General features: G+C 30.3%; 3 protein-coding genes across 6 annotated transcripts; 2 read left to right on the top strand and 1 right to left on the bottom strand.

Moving 5' to 3' along the window:
* The first annotated feature begins 1,432 nt into the window (after positions 1 to 1,432).
* Positions 1,433 to 2,889, top strand: LOC145202096 (uncharacterized). Its single transcript, XM_090079176.1, has 3 exons — positions 1,433 to 2,128; positions 2,204 to 2,363; positions 2,523 to 2,889. The coding sequence occupies exons 1-3, from the start codon at positions 1,537 to 1,539 to the stop codon at positions 2,878 to 2,880; spliced, it is 1,110 nt and encodes a 369-aa protein (XP_089935302.1). The 5' UTR covers positions 1,433 to 1,536; the 3' UTR covers positions 2,881 to 2,889.
* A 2,762-nt stretch (positions 2,890 to 5,651) lies between these two features.
* Positions 5,652 to 9,629, bottom strand: LOC145183147 (uncharacterized). 4 transcript variants are annotated; one of them, XM_090079511.1, is made up of 4 exons: positions 9,504 to 9,629; positions 7,801 to 9,086; positions 7,454 to 7,622; positions 5,652 to 7,241 (listed from the first exon to the last, which is right to left on the bottom strand). In XM_090079511.1, the coding sequence occupies exons 2-4, from the start codon at positions 8,665 to 8,667 to the stop codon at positions 5,830 to 5,832; spliced, it is 2,448 nt and encodes an 815-aa protein (XP_089935637.1). In that variant the 5' UTR covers positions 8,668 to 9,086; positions 9,504 to 9,629; the 3' UTR covers positions 5,652 to 5,829. The 4 variants fall into 4 exon arrangements, with proteins under 4 accessions (XP_089935637.1, XP_089935638.1, XP_089935639.1 ...); XM_090079512.1 differs by lacking the exon at positions 9,504 to 9,629 and having other exon boundaries at positions 7,801 to 8,677; positions 8,921 to 9,092; XM_090079513.1 differs by lacking the exon at positions 9,504 to 9,629 and having other exon boundaries at positions 7,801 to 8,677; positions 8,926 to 9,072.
* Positions 9,630 to 16,684: 7,055 nt separating this feature from the next.
* LOC149892578 (uncharacterized) lies at positions 16,685 to 18,956 on the top strand. The gene is made up of 5 exons (XM_090077065.1): positions 16,685 to 16,880; positions 16,960 to 17,169; positions 17,406 to 17,612; positions 17,704 to 17,766; positions 18,045 to 18,956. Exons 1-5 carry the CDS (start codon positions 16,753 to 16,755, stop codon positions 18,112 to 18,114), a joined length of 678 nt encoding a protein of 225 aa, XP_089933191.1. The 5' UTR covers positions 16,685 to 16,752; the 3' UTR covers positions 18,115 to 18,956.
* The last annotated feature ends 181 nt before the right edge of the window (positions 18,957 to 19,137 follow it).

Raw genomic sequence — 19,137 nt, 5'->3', positions numbered from 1 at the left:
AAATACAAACAATACTTTCTTACTCTACTGGTACTGTTGCTTTATCAATTACTCCTCTTCTGGCTTTAAATATTTTTCTTTTTTTTTTTTCTTTTATTAAAAACAGCGAAACTTCTGCTTACCTTTCTTCAATCAATTTTTCTTCTGACTTCTATTTATTTATTTTTTTTACTTCTGTTTTATCAACAATTTCAAATTCTTCAATAATAAAAAGCTCTCTTTCTCTAAAAATTCTTCTTAAAAATCTTTCTTAAAAACTCTGACTTCTCTTTTCCGTTTATTAAGGAAGTCATTTTTGCTCCTTCATTTCATGAGAAGTCATTCTTCTCACTCTTTTTTTGGTTATTCAGTCCTTCGTAACTCAATTTTTGAGCTTTTATAGTTCTCCATTATTATTTGTTTCGTTGCAGAATCCGACTGGCAGTAAGGGGCCTAGAGGCAAGACATAGATAAGGCCCTTATGGTAGCAAAAAATTAAGCACAAAATAAATTAAACCCTTAATCACTTAAGGGTTTAATTTTGGTTATTTGGAGATAAGGGTAGAGGATATTTCTGATAATGTTATTCAGTAAAATGTGACAGTTTAATTCTAGAAATAACTACAATATTTATTGCATTGTTTTTACAAAATTGAAGCATATAAACATTTATTATTATTATTTATGTCTTTTTGTGTGTTTTACCTGTTCATTTTTTTTATAGTTAGGCCCAGGACCTTCGTGTCTGGCAGGGGCCAGGGGGAATATACCCCAGACTCCCAACCCCTCGACCCTAGTTTGACCCTGATGTTTATTACCATTTGTTAATGACTTTGAACTGTAACTTGAACTCCTTTCAGAAAAATATATATATTGATATTTTTTCAGATAAATATTATTATATGTTATTACATATTACTGTTATTGTATTTTGTAGTATACAATAATGGATAAAAAAGTACACAAAAAATATATAAAATTGTTACTTGGCACCAATCCTGGAGATGATGACAAGAAAATTAAAGGTTCTAAACTGCCAACACAGAGACAAGTATTGTTATGCCTTTTATCAAACCTGAAGGATTTGCACTGGGATCAAGCTTTATCTGCAACTATAGGAAATGTGCTCTTACACTATCAGAAAGCCAATATCCCAACTCTAGAAGGCAGAAACAATATTGGTAGAGTAATCAAAGATTACTATGAAAAGGAATTCATTAGTTTGATGAAATTAAAAGATTAAAGAAGACGAGAGGATGAACCTAGAATAATAAAATTCAAATCAGAATTGAATTTGACAATGAAATTTTATAAGAACACAGGACATGGCTGCAAAAAAGTCTAAAGGACATGGCTGCAAAAAAAAAGGGGTTAACTAAAGTTGAACAAGACGCCATCGATATTGATATTGAATTTATGAAAAGCATGTTGAATGATTGAGTAGCTGCATATTCTGGGTTGGATAAAGTAGTCACAGAAAAGACAAAAAAGCAAATAGAAAGACAAAAACATCATCTGGAGCGAGAAGAACTAAACCCGTGTAAACGTACTTTTGAAATGATAAATCTTGAACCAGGCACTAGCTCTTGTGAGGATGAGAATATTGAAGAAGTTACCACCATAGCACAAAGTAGGAAACACAGAAGATTAGTTAAATGTGCCATAGATATCTTTGTTCCTCATGATATATTGAAAAACCCTGATCTTGTTTCATGCAGTATCCGTAACAACATCTCATCAACCCAACTTAGTGCAATTGTGCATTCCCTTGTAGCGGCATGTGGGGGTGACCTTTACAAGCTATGTCTAAATGCAAGGACAGCCCATCGGTATAGAACCGCCATTGTACCTGAAATAAGTTTGAAGATCAAAGAAAATTGGATGCCATCGCTTATAATGCTTGTGCATTGGGATGGAAAACTTATGGACACTCTTGATTCCAAAGGAACAGATGACCGATTGCCAATTCTTGTGTCTGGGGCTGATGGGACAAAGCTCCTTGGCGTTCCTCCACTTCCAAAATCAACTAAAGAAACTGGTAAAGTTCTTGGAGACATCATATCAAAAGCAACTAAAAAACTTCTTAGAGAATGGAATTGTGAAGAAAATGTTATTGGTATGGTTTTTGATACAACTTCATCAAATACAGGTAAAGTTAATTAATTAAATATAGAATATATGAATAAAGATCTTACATCTACACTGTAGATGTATGCATTTTCAGGAAAGAGAACTGCTGCATGTGTATCTTTACAGAAGGAATTAGATCGTGCCCTATTCTGGTTTCCTTGTCGAAGGCATGTAGGTGAATTACTTTTGAGTCATTGCTGGGAAGGTTTGAAAGTTGAGACATCAGCTAGTCCAAATATTTTGATCTTTCAAAGGTGAGTCTAATTGAATATACCATTAGTGTTACCTTCAATCAATGAAGAGACACATATAATAGTAAAAAGCTACTTTTAAAAATTGGGATGAGTGAACTTACCCTTTATATTTTTAACTTACAAGCTAACATTTATTTACTATCTTTTTCACTTTTCTAGGTTCAAAAAACATTTCCCTCAACTATCATCAGATGAACAAGCGAAGTATCATTACCCTAATATGATGTTTATAAAAGAAGAACACCAGCAAGAGATGGCTAATTTTTTTCGTGAATCTTTAGCACAATCTTTCACACGAGGTGACTACAAAGAGCTGGTTCAGCTTTGTTTGCTTATAATAACTAAGGGATCTGAACCAAAGAACTTCAAGATGCGCTATCCTGGTGCCCTTCACAAAGCAAGGTGGATGAGTAAACTCCTTTATTCTCTAAAGATTGTGCTTCTGTCTGGACAGATCAAAGAACATTTTCAAAAAGCTGAAATTGTTACTAGCAACCAAATAAAAAAATTGGAATGATTTTTTGTGTTCACAGTTTCAGTATATGTGCAGTGGTGGCTTGTTTGTCCTGTACCAGCTAGTGCACCAGTTAATGACTTGATTTTAGTGGAAAAGCTGGTAAAATTTGCTGAGCATGACTCAACTCTAGTTGAAAGTGCTTGTATGGCATTCAGTCGGCACACTTGGTACTTAGCTGAAGAGTTGATTCCATTGGCTCTGTTCTCATCTATGGTAGCAGTAGAAACTAAAGAGGAAATGAGGAAATCCATTCTTTTCTTTGAAAAGACTTCTGTCACAAAGAGAGTTGGACTTAACTTTGGGGGATATGGCAAGCCCTATCTTCCTCCTACAATAGAATGTGGTACTTCTTTAGTTGACCTAATTGGGCCGGATTCATTCAGATTTTTTAGCATTTTTGGTATGCCCTATAAATTCCTCTATGCTCCAGCACATGATTGGATTAATAGGGAAGACTATCAAAACATGAAGCTGATTGTCGTCAAACTTCAGGTGGTAAATGAGGCAGCAGAGCGTGGTGTAAAGGTGTGCCATGACTTTCTAGGTGTAACTAGGGATGAGAAGCACTTTCAAGATGTTCTCCAAGTAGTAGAATCTGATAGACAACGGATTCCTAATCAGCGAAAGCGATTTCGTACACAAAAAGAGAAATCATGGTTTCTAGTCCAGGAAAACGAGTAGTTTCATTTAGACAATTATACCTTATTACACCATGTAAAAAAAACTTTTTTATATCATTTATTGTACTTGTACTTTGCATAGCTGTATTTAATATAAGAAAGCCGTTTTTATTTTCTAAGCTCCACCATGGTATTAGAGTGTAGGAAAAATAGTGATTTTTAGGCTAAATTCTGTATTTTAAATTTGACGGTGCTCATTCAATTGTGGATTAATCTTAAAAAAAACATTATAAATCTTATTTTTATGACTAAATAAAATACCAAAATTATGAACAGCCTCATACGACAAAGTTGGGGCAACTGTCACACCCTACCCAATAAGCCCAAGGAATATAAAAGATTCCCAGAAGCTAATTACGTTTCTAAAAAAATGAGTGATAAGAAAGTAAGGCAACAATATTATTGAAATTGACCCACTAAATGTGGGAGACTATTTAATTGTGAAGATTGACATGTGAGCTATCAATCAACATTTTCTTCTGGTATGTCCTGTTTTGATGTCTATGCATTCTGTGAGTTACTTAAAAATCAAAAAACTCTAACGATATCTAAAATACCCCGATTTACCTTACTGTAGCTAGAGAAAGAGCTATTCATACATGCATGCATGCATACATACATACGCCCTAGATGGAACTGAGAGTTATTTTGATGCGAATGAGGAAGCAAGTGCTGTGGAGTATCAGGATGAAAACGATCAAATTAATGTGTTTATAACGTTAGCTCTTCAAACATTTTTTTAGTTGATTTATGTGGAGGCAATATCGGTTTGAGGAAAAAAGCTGTTTTATGACTTTAATGCAGAAGCGTCTACCCTAATTGTTTCACATCTTACTAAGTTTAAACAGCATCGTAACATCTTGTTAAATCTTAGCGAAATGCTTCATAAGAGCTAATATTTCACGCAGTCGAGACATCAGCACGTGATTAGGCCCCCAATTGGTTCCCATTTGACATTTTGTCTATCTCTAGCTCTGTTTACTTATGCCATGAGTGCTGTTGGCAAAGCGCTATATCTGTTTTGATAAAAAAGTGAGAAGATGCTTCATGACGCTTTCTTTTATTTTTTAAAACATTTCTTTACTTGTTAAAATATTTTTTTCAAGCAAATTCCAATTTAAGAAATGTTTACTTCAACTTTGGACAGGTCAGATATCTATGTCTTTTAAGCCAGTTTAGGTGAGATTCGTATATTGCTGATTTGATTACTAAGTCATTTAAGATAATGCTGACACCCTTTATGATATAAAATCTTTAGACAAAAAGGTACAGGAAATTCTATAGCAAACGTTGATGGAAGATCTGGATTGTCTTTTTAGAATTTTTGCCAGCCCTTGTTATATATATATATATATATATATATATATATATATATATATATATATATATATATATATATATATAAGAAGTCCAGATAAAAATGTATGTGTGAAGTTTGTATGTATATTATACATCTATGAATGAGAACCTGTAAACTTGTAACTTACGTACGTTTCGATTAAGAATGTGGACTACAACTCTTGATGTTGTAAAGGTGTTTTTTGTTATAAAAGGCTTCTCAGCTAAGTAATATAATTTAATTCATTATGTTACAGTATACTTAAGTAGTAACAACAACTTAAATCTTCAGTGGATTTTAAGAGCGGATTAAGAAAATTAGGACTTTTTTTGAGGGCTGACCACTTGTTACTGCATTTTATCGCTGATGTTTAAATATTTTAAGGCAAAACATTAAGAATAACATTTTAAAACAAAAAAACGAAAGAAAAAAGGAGACCGTAGAGGAATACGCTTCTGGAATTTTATCATTATAACCTCCCTAAAGATCGTTGACTTGAAGAAGAAAATCAGAACAAACAATTTTTCAAAAGTGAATGAAATGATCAAACCTCGTCAATTCATTGATTTTATATCGTAAGTTTGCTTTGTTATACGTAAGTTTTTGTCGGTTTAATTCAACAGAAGGTAAAGATTTTGAGTAAAAGAAATACTAATTGAAAAAAACAAACCATTATAGATAAATCGAAAAAAAAAAACTTAGAAAAAAAAATCCAAACAGGTGAGGTAAGTGTCATTTAAGAAAATAAAATATTTAAGAAATTTATTCCTTAATATAAGCTTATCGAACTTTAAGCATTGTTACAACAATTACACAAAATAAAAATACTTTGATATATAAAAACTTATGCAAAAATATTTTAAATGAAAAAATCCTTGAAGTATCGTTACTCAGAAACAAAAAATTCCACAAATATATAGTTAGTACTTGTTAATCACCACCACTACTGCCGCAACCACCACCGCAACCGCCACCTCCGCTGTCTCCTCCTCCACAACCTCCACCACTGTCACCTCCTCCTCCACAACCACCACCACTGTCACCTCCACCACAACCACCACCACCGTCACCTCCTCCACAACTACCACCACCGTCTCCTCCACCACAACCTCCACATCCTGTATTTTCTCCCCAAGAAGTATCATTGTTATCAAAACAATCTCCTTCAAAATCTACTCCCCCATCATTGTCTCCACCTCCCTCAAAATTGTCGCCACCTCCTTCAAAATCGTCACCACCTCCCTCAAAATCATCACCGCCATCATGGACGCAGTGTTTAGAAATTTTTGGAGGAGTCTGAATGAAATAACCCCCTTGTGTATTTATATGATACCATTTCGGTAGAGTAGCTGCATACAAGCCACCACTAACTAGCAAAGACATTGCATCTAGATTTAGAACACCTGGTCGATTTGATGGTGGAGGCGGATAAACACCACCCGTTTTAGGTGGAGGAGGTCTAGGCTGACAGAGAACAAACAAAACAGCAATTGAACACCCTACACAAACAAACTCAGCCACATCTACTACACTGCCAGAAAGTTGAATGCAACCACTAAGTAAGTCAACACTTCCTCTTCCTTGTATTGTTGCCCATTCAAACTTAACATCATTCTGTCTAGCAATATATTCGTATCTAGATATTTTTCCATTTAATGTAAACAACTTTAATTCCAGCTCCCCACGCTGACCTCTCTTTCTTCCTGCAGCCTTTGCAAAACCTTTCCAGGATGATTTAAGCAAACCCCAATCGCCTTTTAAGCCTCTTATCAACATAGATCTTTCAAAAGAGGAATCGTGTGTGAAAACATTTTGAAGTTTGGATACTTGCTTTACACTGGGCAATGAAAAGCTTCCTACTGTATGAGAAGTAGCAACAACATTTCCTAGAAAGTCAATGATTTCAATAGCTGATAATCGAGGGTTAAGAGAATGTACTACTCTTAATTTAAAAGCTAACGTGCCAAAGGTTGTATGCAAAACATTGTCATGATACTGGCATCTGGTTTCACTTTTGTATTCAGATTTGGGAGAGATTAACAGTAAATTATGCAAGACATTTCTAAGATGAGGTGAATCAACAAAGTCTCGATTAGCTGAGGAAGCTAGAAATGAATAATTTGATAATGATTCAGTAAAGCGCATTGTAAGTGTTGAACTAATCATCTCTCCAGTAAGACTGCATCCCAACTGAACAGTAATAGAGCAAAAGTTTGGGTCAACAGATTTAGAAAATTGTGAATATCCAACACAGCCTGTATATTTTCTGGACTTGTCATGGTATTCACAACAAATTTCTAAAGAACCACTTTGTTCAGTACTATATTGAAAATGACCTTCAGCTAAATGGTAAAAGAAAGAAATATAAGCTCTATAAAGTGTTTCAATTTTCTTTCAAGATCTGACACTATTGACATTCAACCAAATGTTTTTTTAAAAGAAAAAGTCAAAAGATAAGATAAGAAAAACAAGTCATTTTGAGAATTACTAAAAAATCTTTAAAAAAAATTTTTTTTTTAGTTTTACTTTTTTGTTTGAAAGAATAAAAAATTACCTTCCAAAAAGTTATAGTGCAACTCCCCAGAAATTAAATTTACTGTTTTTGAGAACACACCCACAGAGGCTCCTTGGAGAGAAACCATTCGAATGTAAAATGTAATGGTGGCATTTTCAGTAACTGGAAAAGGACCAATGTATATTGATGAAGGTGAGCACTGATAAATCTAAAAGAGGCATCAAATTACATTTTAAAAAAATCAACAAAATAAGTCAGGCTAGATCAATTAACTTATTTAAAGATGTTTTAAGTCACTTTTGTTTCTAAATCTGTATCACAAATGGTTTATCTACAGTTTCTCAAACGGAGTTTAACATTCACTAAAAAAAACTTAATATCTTTACTCTGTTTGCCAGATTAGAATAATACTCTGGTTTAAATGTGGAGAGACTTGGAAATGGTGGCTCCCCTCGATACATAGCGCCAGAAACACTAAAGTTTCTTTTGTACTTCTTCCACAATTCTTTAGTTACAGAACTATTTTTAGTTAATTCTGAATCAGGACTTCTATCAGATACTGAGTCATTATGATCAAGAATATTACCAATAATACTCTTCATATCTGACTGATACAATAAAACATGTTGCTGGTGTGAATGCCATATTAAATCATTGTCATAACAGGGAACTATAAATATATCAGGGTTGTCTCGCTTGATAATAAGCATTGTCAAATACCTTTTCACAGCATTCTTCAAAAATTTAATATCTCTGAAATGCACTAAGGAAGAGTTATAGTTGAAAACCCTTTGGCGTGAAGAAGCTGCAACAATATCATAGGAGCATTTGAAAGGTTCTGTTGAAATAATTGGTGGACTTGGGTTGGTGAGATCAACTTCAAAAGGAATGTCTTTATATGTCTTAGTCCAATACATTTTGGAAGTTGATATTTTTTCTGCTGTAAGATACATTGGAGCATGATTAATGACTTGTCCAACCAGTTTTAAGCAATCATGTTGGTATGCAATTGGGTTCAATATATGGCAATGCCACACCCATTCGATATCTAATGGAGCAGGTAGTACTTCATTATGCTTCAGAGCAAGTGGTAGCCAATAATTTTCATAGCGATAAACTGCATTTCTTAAAACATTTTCAGAATAAAGTACAGGATGCTGATCAATTAAGCGTAAAAAATCATATTCAGCCTGAGCACTCTGAATCAAATTTAATTTTGACGGAATTTTAACTTTGGATATCTCACTGCCCATTCCCAGTTAACTACATAAATGTAAAAATTATACAACTTGTTAAAAATGTTTCTTTATATTACAATCATTTTAATCAATATTGAAGGGCTATTAATATTCACACTTATAGTGTAACCAATCACTATAAAATAATAAGTATTATCTTCAAAAAGAGTGTCCAAAAATCTTGCACGCTCTTTGAAGATTGAAGAAAATTGAAATGTGTCAGAAAAGAATCATATTCCATTAAATTTCTACTATAGTATGTATGAACCTTACTAATCCATTAATGTTGGATGTGGGTGAGAATATGTTAAGTGATGTTAATGGCTGGAGCCACCTTTAACCTCACCAAGGTTTATCATGTTACTGTTAGATAATTAAGAAACTATGCTTTTAATCAGTCTTCAATTTGTTCGTTTTGTGCAATACCAACCAATCTAAATGCATTAATTCAATAATGCCACATAAAAAAAAGTTCCAAATAATCATATACCATTGCAAAAATAGCTATATATTTTTCATAAAAACGTATGTTTAGAGAAATGTAATCTAAACTTAATGAATCCTTAACTCTACCTTTTCGCATTTAAAAAATTAAAATTATGCTGTAAAAAAATTCTTTGAATATAAATGTTTAACAGTTAAAATATTAAATATTTTTTATAAATATTAAAAACTTTTATTAAAAAAAATATTAAAAAAATATTAAAAAAATATTAAAAAAATATTAAAAAAATATTAAAAAAATATTAAAAAAATATTAAAAAAATATTAAAAAAATATTAAAAAAATATTTAAAAAATATTAAAAACATTTAGTTATGGCAGAATACAATCAATAACTAGCATACTTACATGACAAACATGATAAAGCTGATATAAGCTATGGCATTATTAGACCTGTCCTTATATAGCCATACTGATAGTACAGAATGGTTTAGAATAGTAAAAAAGGTTAAAGCAAAAAAAAATTCTTTTTTTTAGCATAATAAGCGGTTTTATTACAAAATTTACAACTTTTTTCATTGTTTTTTTGTTTTTTTTTTCATTAAATTATAAAAAAACATTTTGATGCAACTACTGATACTGCAATACTACTTTGCTCTGAGTCCAGTCTTCGCTGCAAAGGATTCAATAGAACTAGCTAAAAACATGTTGAAATTCAGACAGCTCATCAGGGTGAATCTTTTAATGTTTTTTTTCACATCATAAAGAACCCTTAAAAACTTATAATACAGTAAACATGCATTCAGAAGAGTCAGAATAAATTTACAAATAATACATGTGTCAATTTTAAATATGCATGTGTCATTTGATAGAGGAATAAATGGAGTACAAAAATCTTTTTAATTGATAATTAAAAACATGGTTGCGAGATTTCAGCGCATGATGTTGAAATATTATTACACAATTTATCTTCCAAAACTAATCATTCGATTATATTTTCGAAAAAAAAATTATTAAGAATAATTTGGTTTGTTCAAAATCTTTACTAACAACTGAAGTTTAACATTAAATCAAATAATATAGATTTTTTCCGTTTTCTTATATTTGTTTGAAAGGTGCGTCAATTAATTTGAGTTTTATAAAAAATGATCAAGGGTATAGAGCTTTAAGCTAAATTATAGTTACAATGTATTTGCATAAATAGATGTATAATAGGGGTTTTAGATGGACTTAGAGTTTTGAGACTAGTCTCTGAGGTAGCCCTAGTTCAGCATAGAGCCCTTGGTTAGGTCTTTTAGGCCGTCTGAGGTATCCCACAGGGGTTAGCTTTAGGGGTTTGCCTCTGAGGTACCTCTCTTAGGTAGGCCCAACCCTATAAGATTCATAGCCTTATAAGGTTCAATAATTTTCAAGGCGATACTGCATTTTTTAAAACATTTTTACAATAAAGTGCAGGATGCTGATCAATTAAACGTAAAAAATCATATTCAGCCTGAGCACTCTCAATCAAATTGATGGAATTTTAACTTTGGATAACCTGCTGCCCATTCTCAATGAACTACATAAACAAAAATATTATTTATTTTGATAAGGATGCTTCTTTATATTTCAATCATTTTAAATCAATATTTAAGGGTATATTAATACTTTACATTTATAGTGGAACTGATCATTATAAAATAAAAAGCGTTATCAATAAAAATTGTGTCCGTTAAAAAAAAAAAATTTTTGAAGATTGAAGAATATTGAAAGGTGTCAGAAAAGAGGAATCTCAGCAAACTTTACTCAGTAAAATATTTGTTTCTTTTAAAATTCGATTTTTATTATATAAACCTAAATAATCCATTATTAATTCAAATGTTTGTTCATATATGTTTGTTTCATATATGTTTGTTTCATATATGTTTGTTTCATATATGTTTGTTTCACATATGTTTGTTTCATATATGTTTGTTTCATATATGTTTGTTTCATATATGTTTGTTTCATATATGTTTGTTCATAATCTTTGATATTTCTTTATCACCTAGCAAAATGTACAGGCTTTTTATAAATTGCTGCAACACCTGCTTTTTTTTAATGGCTGGAGTGATTATGGCCATTAAAATGATTATGATTAGTATATGAAGTCAACACAATTAGAAAAGTCACCTTTAACCTCCCAAAAGTTTATCATGCTTTTGGAAAAGAAGAAACTATACACTTAATCTTGAACTTGTTTCGTTCTGTGCAACTAAATTTCAAAACCAAGCAAGCTTAATGCATTTTTTCAAAAACAAAATGTGAGAAAAAATCCACATGACAAAAAGTTTCAAATAATCATCTTTAACCATAAACAACCATATCTAACTATTGCAAGAGTAGGGGAGACCGGGGCAACAAAACTTTTATAATTACAATAAAAGAAAGTAGTATTTTCCTTGAGCTGCAATAAAATTTATTATGCTACACTTCACATATGACCTGAGTTGTTTAGTAAACTAAAAACTGTTTTTGAAAAAAAAAAAAATTCTCTTTGTCAGATAAACAACAATTAAGTTTAAAAAAAGGCAAGAGGAGTATTTAGGGCAAGAGGGGGATTTAGGGTAAAGGGGGATTTAGGGTATTTAAGTTCTGTTTTTTTTTTGTTTTTAGGATATAAAAATACAATAACAATTTGTTTAAAAAACAATTTTTTAATGCAAAAAATTACTTTATTTCCATTTTAATTCAACTTTAATATTTTTTTTTTGTTTATGTAGAAGTATTAGACTTTCTCTTTCTAGAACTAACTTCTTTTTCAGCCATAAGTTGCTATTTTACTGGAGTATTAACTTAGCCTACTTATCCAACTTAACATACATCATTTATTTATATATAAATGATTAATGTAATTATGCATGTATGTATGCATGTATATACATACATATATAAATATATATAAATATATATATGTATATATATGTATATATATATATATATATATATATATATATATATATATATATATATATATATATATATATATATATATATATATAGAAAAAACTAGAGAAGTGCGTAAAATCAACAAAATCCGCAGCTAATTTATGATTCAACTTACCCCTGTTGCAACTAGCCCCGGTCTCCCCTACCGTGTATTTTCGATACAGTTAAATGGCCTAAAATAATTTTACGTTTTCGCTTTAAAAAATATAGTGGAGTAAATTAGAAATGGATTTACATAGAAAAATAGTATGCACGCTGAGTGATTTTAAAAAGGAATTAAAACTTGAAAGCTGATAGTTAAATAAAATTAGTGCAACGCGCTTGATTTTAATTTATGATATATTTTATTATGTTATATATTACATTAATTATAGTTATAATTATTATATCTATATATAATATTATCAGGTAAATACTTGTTTTAATTCTTACTAGTTTTACTATTTGTTGTAATAAATTTTTATCAATTTACTAAAATTAAATATTAATAAAACATCACTAAATGTTATTACTTATCTATATGCTCGTTTGAATGATAAAATAATAACATAAAATTAACATAATAACAATAGAAAAATTTATATAAAAAAAAGACACGAAATTCTGATATTGAAAAAAAAGAAAAAAGAAAAAACAAAATTAACTATTTTGAAATTTATCTACTTTGCTTTTAATAATTATGGTAATGTTTTTCAAGTATTCACTAACGAGAGCGCAAAAAATGAAAAAATTCTATTATTTTAGGCCGCTTAATTAGCATATAGGGTAAAACACCCTGTGTTCGTCATGTGACCTAGTCTTTGCCACTCGGTCAATAAGAAACATGTAGAGCAAAAGCTAATTGCTGGAAATTTCAGAAATCCTATCTAAAAAAACATGACCAAAATTTGACAATTGTAATTTTAAAAATAAAGAAACAGAACTTTTTAGAAAAAAAACTGTCCTAAAAAATCCTTAACTTTTAATGGCAAATTTTAGAAAAGCTCTTAGATAATCATTCTAAAAACATGTTGTTATAATCTAATTTTTTTTTCTTCTTTTTCAGAGTGTTATTAGGATGCAGGAATATCTTATAAACATAAAGCTAGTGTATGAATTTGAAAGTGAAGGTGTGGCGTGGTGGTGGCGAACTCTTGAGGCAATATAACTTGCTAGTAATTTCCCTTGCTAGTTATCGCCATCAAAAATTTTTTTAAAAAAGTTGACTTTTTTTGTCCTTATCATAAAATATAAACTGTGACACAGTTATCAGACGTAATATAACACAATCATTAAGATACTTAGAGGTAGCAAAGGTACCGAAGAAGTTTTAGAAGAACGTACTTGATGGATAGTAAAACTCGGTTCAAAATATGTCATTCATGCACTGCCTGCTTCAGGGACTTCTAAAACCAAAGCAAAGGCTATTGAGCTTTTTAAAGGAAAAGAATGTATCCGGTGTCTTAACTATTGATCCGCCCGAATAACTAGTTCTGTTTGTAACACTCTAAAAGTCAGTGTGCCAATTGGTTCAGAATCGAAATTAAACCTTCTTACAAAGATAAACATTATGGAGCTTTTACATTTCTCATTTAAGCATTATCGTAACTGTAATTGTTCATAATAAGTCAAGAAAGAGTCATCAAATTGAAATCCTTATCATGCTTAGTTATAATTCAACATTTTTTAAATTTTTTGGCATTCTATGAAAAATCTATAAAATTCAAGATCCATTGGGAGCCTCAAAACTTTCTTTTCGGTAAAATCCTCCTTTTTCCTACATAATCTTAAAGATTTACTTTTTTTTAATTCAGAGGGAACAAGCATTGTAATTCCTGCACGGAACCTGATAAAAAATGTAATAAGAGCACGTGGGTAGGGAAACCATTCGGGTCATTCCAGTAGATTTCAACAATTTTCCATCTAAGTTGTTGGCACTATGTCTCAGATTTTGCTCTTCTTTTGAAATTATGTTAATAATAATAAAATATGAACAATTTGAAAATTTCAATGCATTTGCATTATCCGTTACTAAATTATCGGCATTAAAAGATTTGCGATGGAAGCCTACTTTTTAATAAACTGTATTTTTGGCATTTTAATACGTTTATAACTTTTTTCTGTAATATAATAAATGCATATTTTTTTATTTACTAAATAAATGTAACTTAGCCTAGATAAAAAACAAGGTGCAGCTTATTTATTTGATTTCAGAAAAAAAATATCAGCACACAAAACTTGAACAATTTTCATTAAATTGAAAAAAGTACTACTTTTATGCCATTATAATTTTTTTCTGATGTATAATAAACTATGTATAATTTTAGAACTATAATCTTTGCCATAAAAGTAGAATTAAAATTTAAAAAATCTTCATTTATTGTTTAACAGAAAAAATATATACATCGTTAAAAATTGCCATTGATGGAAATCGACAAATTTTGGGCTTAATTAAAATAGTCAGTAAAATTTTCTGATACCTTGTACCAAACTAATAATGACAGCAAATAATATTCATGTATAGTATATTATTTAGCAAATAAAAGTTTTCATTTATTCAGTAACATGTTAAAATGACACCTATTAAAAGATATGAGCGTTTATATATATTTATATATATACCCAGCAAGCACACAACGTTGAAACAACGTTGAAATAACGTGGATCGACGTTGATCAACGTTATTTCAACGTTGTGTGCTTGCTGGGTATATATATATATATATATATATATATATATATATATATATATATATATATATATATATATATATATATATATATATATATATATCTGTGTGTGTGTGTGTGTGTGTGTGTGTGTGTGTGTGTGTAAATTAAAGTAAAATGTAGAAAACTTTAAGCCATAATTAAAGAATTTTTTTTAATAAAGTACTTAGGTTTTTGTTTTTCTTTTATAGTATGTGTTAAATTGAAGTAAAACATCTTTAAAAACATATTTAGTTTTAAATTATTATAAACACTTTAAAGACATTGTAGTCACTAAAGAAACTAGTTTATAAGCATTTGAAATTTTTACTATTAACTCTTAGTTTATAGTAAAAATTTATTATTATTCAGGCATAATGACTAACAATACGTGTTCATTAGGTGATCATTTAAATCAAGAGTGCCACAAATTATCCTATGTCTCAAAGTCAGATGTTTGTGATATAACACATGAACATAAATATTTGCTTAGCGTGAGAACAGGAATTAGTGTACAAAACTTGAAGACAATTTGCACTCATCATGAAATGGAATATTTTCGATACTATGGCAATAATTTTCGTAGCTGTTGTAATCCTCTGAATCTTCACACAAAGGTCATTAAAAAGAATTTAACCCCTATAACTCTTGTTCATCACAGCATCCACAACTCCCTAATTCCTGGCCAAAAGATATGTTGTCCCTGCTTAAGAAAGCTGAGAGCAAAAAATGATGGAATCAGTGTTGAAATAGAAAATGATCCTGATTATATAGATGATGGACAAATAAAAAAAAATGTTGAAGATCTCAACATAAGTTTAACATCGTTTGGACATTCCCCTATAATTAGCAAAAAAAGAAGCTATGAACAACTTCAAAGTAGAGTCAAAGTTAAAGTTCGAAGGCTGAATGAATCAGTAAACTCTGTTAATATCATTGAAGCCAGTGATGCAGAAACAAATCTTAAAGCAGAATCATTAGACTATTTTGTTATGAAGTTAAGGGAGAAGTATGACAGAGAAGTTAACATAACTGAAAAAATAAAATTGCTGACACTCGTCCCAATACATTGGACACTTGAATTTACAATGCAAGAGTTTAACACTACACAGTATATGGTAAGAGAGGCAAGAAAACTAAGGGATGAAAAAGGCATACTTGGAGATCGAATATTGGAAAACAACAAACCAAAGAAGTTGACACCTGATGTTACTAAAACAATAAAAGAGTTTTATGAAAATGAAGAAAATTCTCGTTTACTTCCCGGCAAGAAAGACTATATTAGTGTTAATACTGATGTAGGAAAATCACATAAACAAAAAATTTTAATTCTATGCAACTTAAAGGAACTTTATGCTGCGTTCAAATTAAAATACCCAGAAATAAAGGTTGGTTTCTCCACATTTGCCAGTTTAAGGCCTAAATGGTGTGTTTTGGCAGGGTCTTCTGGTACACACAGTGTTTGCGTATGTCAGTGTCATGAAAATCCAAAACTCAAACTTTGTGCTCTTGATAGTACCTTAGAGCTAAAAACCATGATGGCTATACAAGTATGCAGTGTAAATTCAGAAGAATGCATGCTCCACAAGTGTGAAAACTGTGGCGGAGTTAACGCTGTAAAGATGGAACTGGAAAGATATGCTACAAATAGTGACACTTACACTTTCAAACAATGGGTAAATGTTGACCGCAGTGAATTAACAACAATCACAGAAGATGCACATGTGTTCATTGAAAATTTAAGTCTCGATATTTGGAAACTATCCATTCATGAATTTGTCAGGCATAGACAAGCTGCATACCTTAGAAATCTGAAGGATTCTCTACCGCAAAATGAAATTCTGGTTATAGGTGACTTTGCCGAAAATTATACATGTATTGTTCAAAATTCCATACAAGCAGCATACTTCTCAGCCACTCAAGTAACATTACATCCATTTGCTGCCTACTACAACACAACCAATGGCTTAACATCAAAATGTTACTGCATACTGTCAAACTCCATGGATCATAACCATGTTGCAGTTCACTCATTCCTTAAAGAACTTTTACCAAAATTCAAATCATTGGTTTCAGAATTGAAACACATTCATTATTTCAGTGATGGATCAGCTGCACAATACAAAAATCGGTGAGTAATCTATACCTGTAATAATAGGCTTATTAACAACCTTTGTAAAGCTGTACAGCATACATTTCTACGATTTTAGATACAACTTAGTGAATCTTGCAAACCACAAACACGATTTTGGTGTAGAAGCCTCCTGGAATTTTTTTGCCACAAGCCACGGCAAAAATGTATGTGACGGTATTGGAGGTACTGTGAAACGAGTGTTGTCTAAGTTATCACTCCAGGGACACCTTCTTAACAATGCTGAAAGAATTATGAACTGTTGTATTGACAAGATTAAAGGAATAGAGTAAGTACTTTACACTCACTAACTGTATTTTATTTTGAATCAATAACATTGTTACAACTCAACTTCAAACATATCATGAATATTTGTTCAAATACAAAAATAAAATAATAATAAAATTGAAATAAAAAAATAAATGATAAAAAAAAAATAATTAAAAAATGGTAATGAATGAAAAAGTATGAAAAATAATTAGTAAAAATGATATAGTAATGAATAAATATGATTTTTAATTTTAGATTCATCTATGTTGATAAGTTAGCTGTTTCTCAATGCCAATCATTTCTACAGACTCGATACCAAAAGATGACTGATCCAATAAGAGGAACCCGATCTTTCCATGCCTTTCGAATAACAGATAATGGTCTTGCTGCTTATACTCTCAGTGAGCATATCAATGGAACGCTTGTTATTCCAGTTAAAGAAAGCTTATTTAATAAAAAAAAGTAAATATAATTTTAATTAAAAGAAATAATAGCAATAACAATAAACAGGAAGCATACATTTTTGTAATTTATTCCTTTTTTGAAATTTCAGAAAAATCAAAGTATGTGAAAATATACAATCCACTTCTGTATCCAACACATTGACTGACATCAGGTGAGGCAATATATATTCCGATAAAATATGAGAAATAAATTATTAGTAAACTATTTATAATTGTCAATAACCATCATAACTATGATTAGTTTAGTTGATGATCAATTTTTTAACAATGATGTGCAATATATTAAATTATGAATTTAATCAGATATTCAGTCATTACTTAACATGTACAGCCTATTTTTATTTAATAATCTAAGACATTCATAATTTTATGTTGAAGAAGATTAGTTTACTATCTAATCTTTATTTTTATATATAAATTTACTTTTCAGCATGATTCCTGTTATGGGAACCTGTGACATGAGCTCAAGAAATTCTGGGGAAGCCGAAATTGTACCCTAAAAGCACAAATAAAAGACAATTTTATATTTTTTGATTTGAAATAATGTATGGATGGCATCATTACTTTTGTATTGTTGAATAAAAATGTTTTATTGTAATATCAGTTTATGTAAAAATATTTCTAAAAATTAGTTATGGCGGAGATTAGTGTGCTAAATTATAAGATTATGTCATAATATATAATGGCCTGTCATTTTAACATGTTACTGAATAAATGAAAACTTTTATTTGCTAAATAATATACTATACATGAATATTATTTGCTGTCATTATTAGTTTGGTACAAGGTATCAGAAAATTTTACTGACTATTTTAATTAAGCCCAAAATTTGTCGATTTCCATCAATGGCAATTTTTAACGATGTATATATTTTTTCTGTTAAACAATAAATGAAGATTTTTTAAATTTTAATTCTACTTTTATGGCAAAGATTATAGTTCTAAAATTATACATAGTTTATTATACATCAGAAAAAAATTATAATGGCATAAAAGTAGTACTTTTTTCAATTTAATGAAAATTGTTCAAGTTTTGTGTGCTGATATTTTTTTTCTGAAATCAAATAAATAAGCTGCACCTTGTTTTTTATCTAGGCTAAGTTACATTTATTTAGTAAATAAAAAAATATGCATTTATTATATTACAGAAAAAAGTTATAAACGTATTAAAATGCCAAAAATACAGTTTATTAAAAAGTAGGCTTCCATCGCAAATCTTTTAATGCCGATAATTTAGTAACGGATAATGCAAATGCATTGAAATTTTCAAATTGTTCATATTTTATTATTATTAACATAATTTCAAAAGAAGAGCAAAATCTGAGACATAGTGCCACCAACCTTTTGTTGAATTCTACTGGAATGACCCATTCGTAAAAAGGTCATTTTGCAGATTTATTAACTGAGTCAGCTCGATTTTCGGAGCTCAAACATGTCGCATGCTTTCTTTGACAACGAAAGCGAAAGTTTATTCCCCTCATTTTTTTGTGTTTTTTTTGGTGGAAAACTTTCTATTTGCAATAT

The sequence above is a fragment of the Hydra viridissima genome, unplaced genomic scaffold (genome assembly GCF_058129835.1).
Source record: "Hydra viridissima isolate aposymbiotic clone 2 unplaced genomic scaffold, HvirCarnegie_v1 scaffold_2, whole genome shotgun sequence".
Lineage (NCBI taxonomy): Eukaryota > Metazoa > Cnidaria > Hydrozoa > Anthoathecata > Hydridae > Hydra > Hydra viridissima.
The sequence above is the reverse complement of the archived record's forward strand: the minus strand, read 5'-3'. Positions and strand labels throughout refer to the sequence as shown.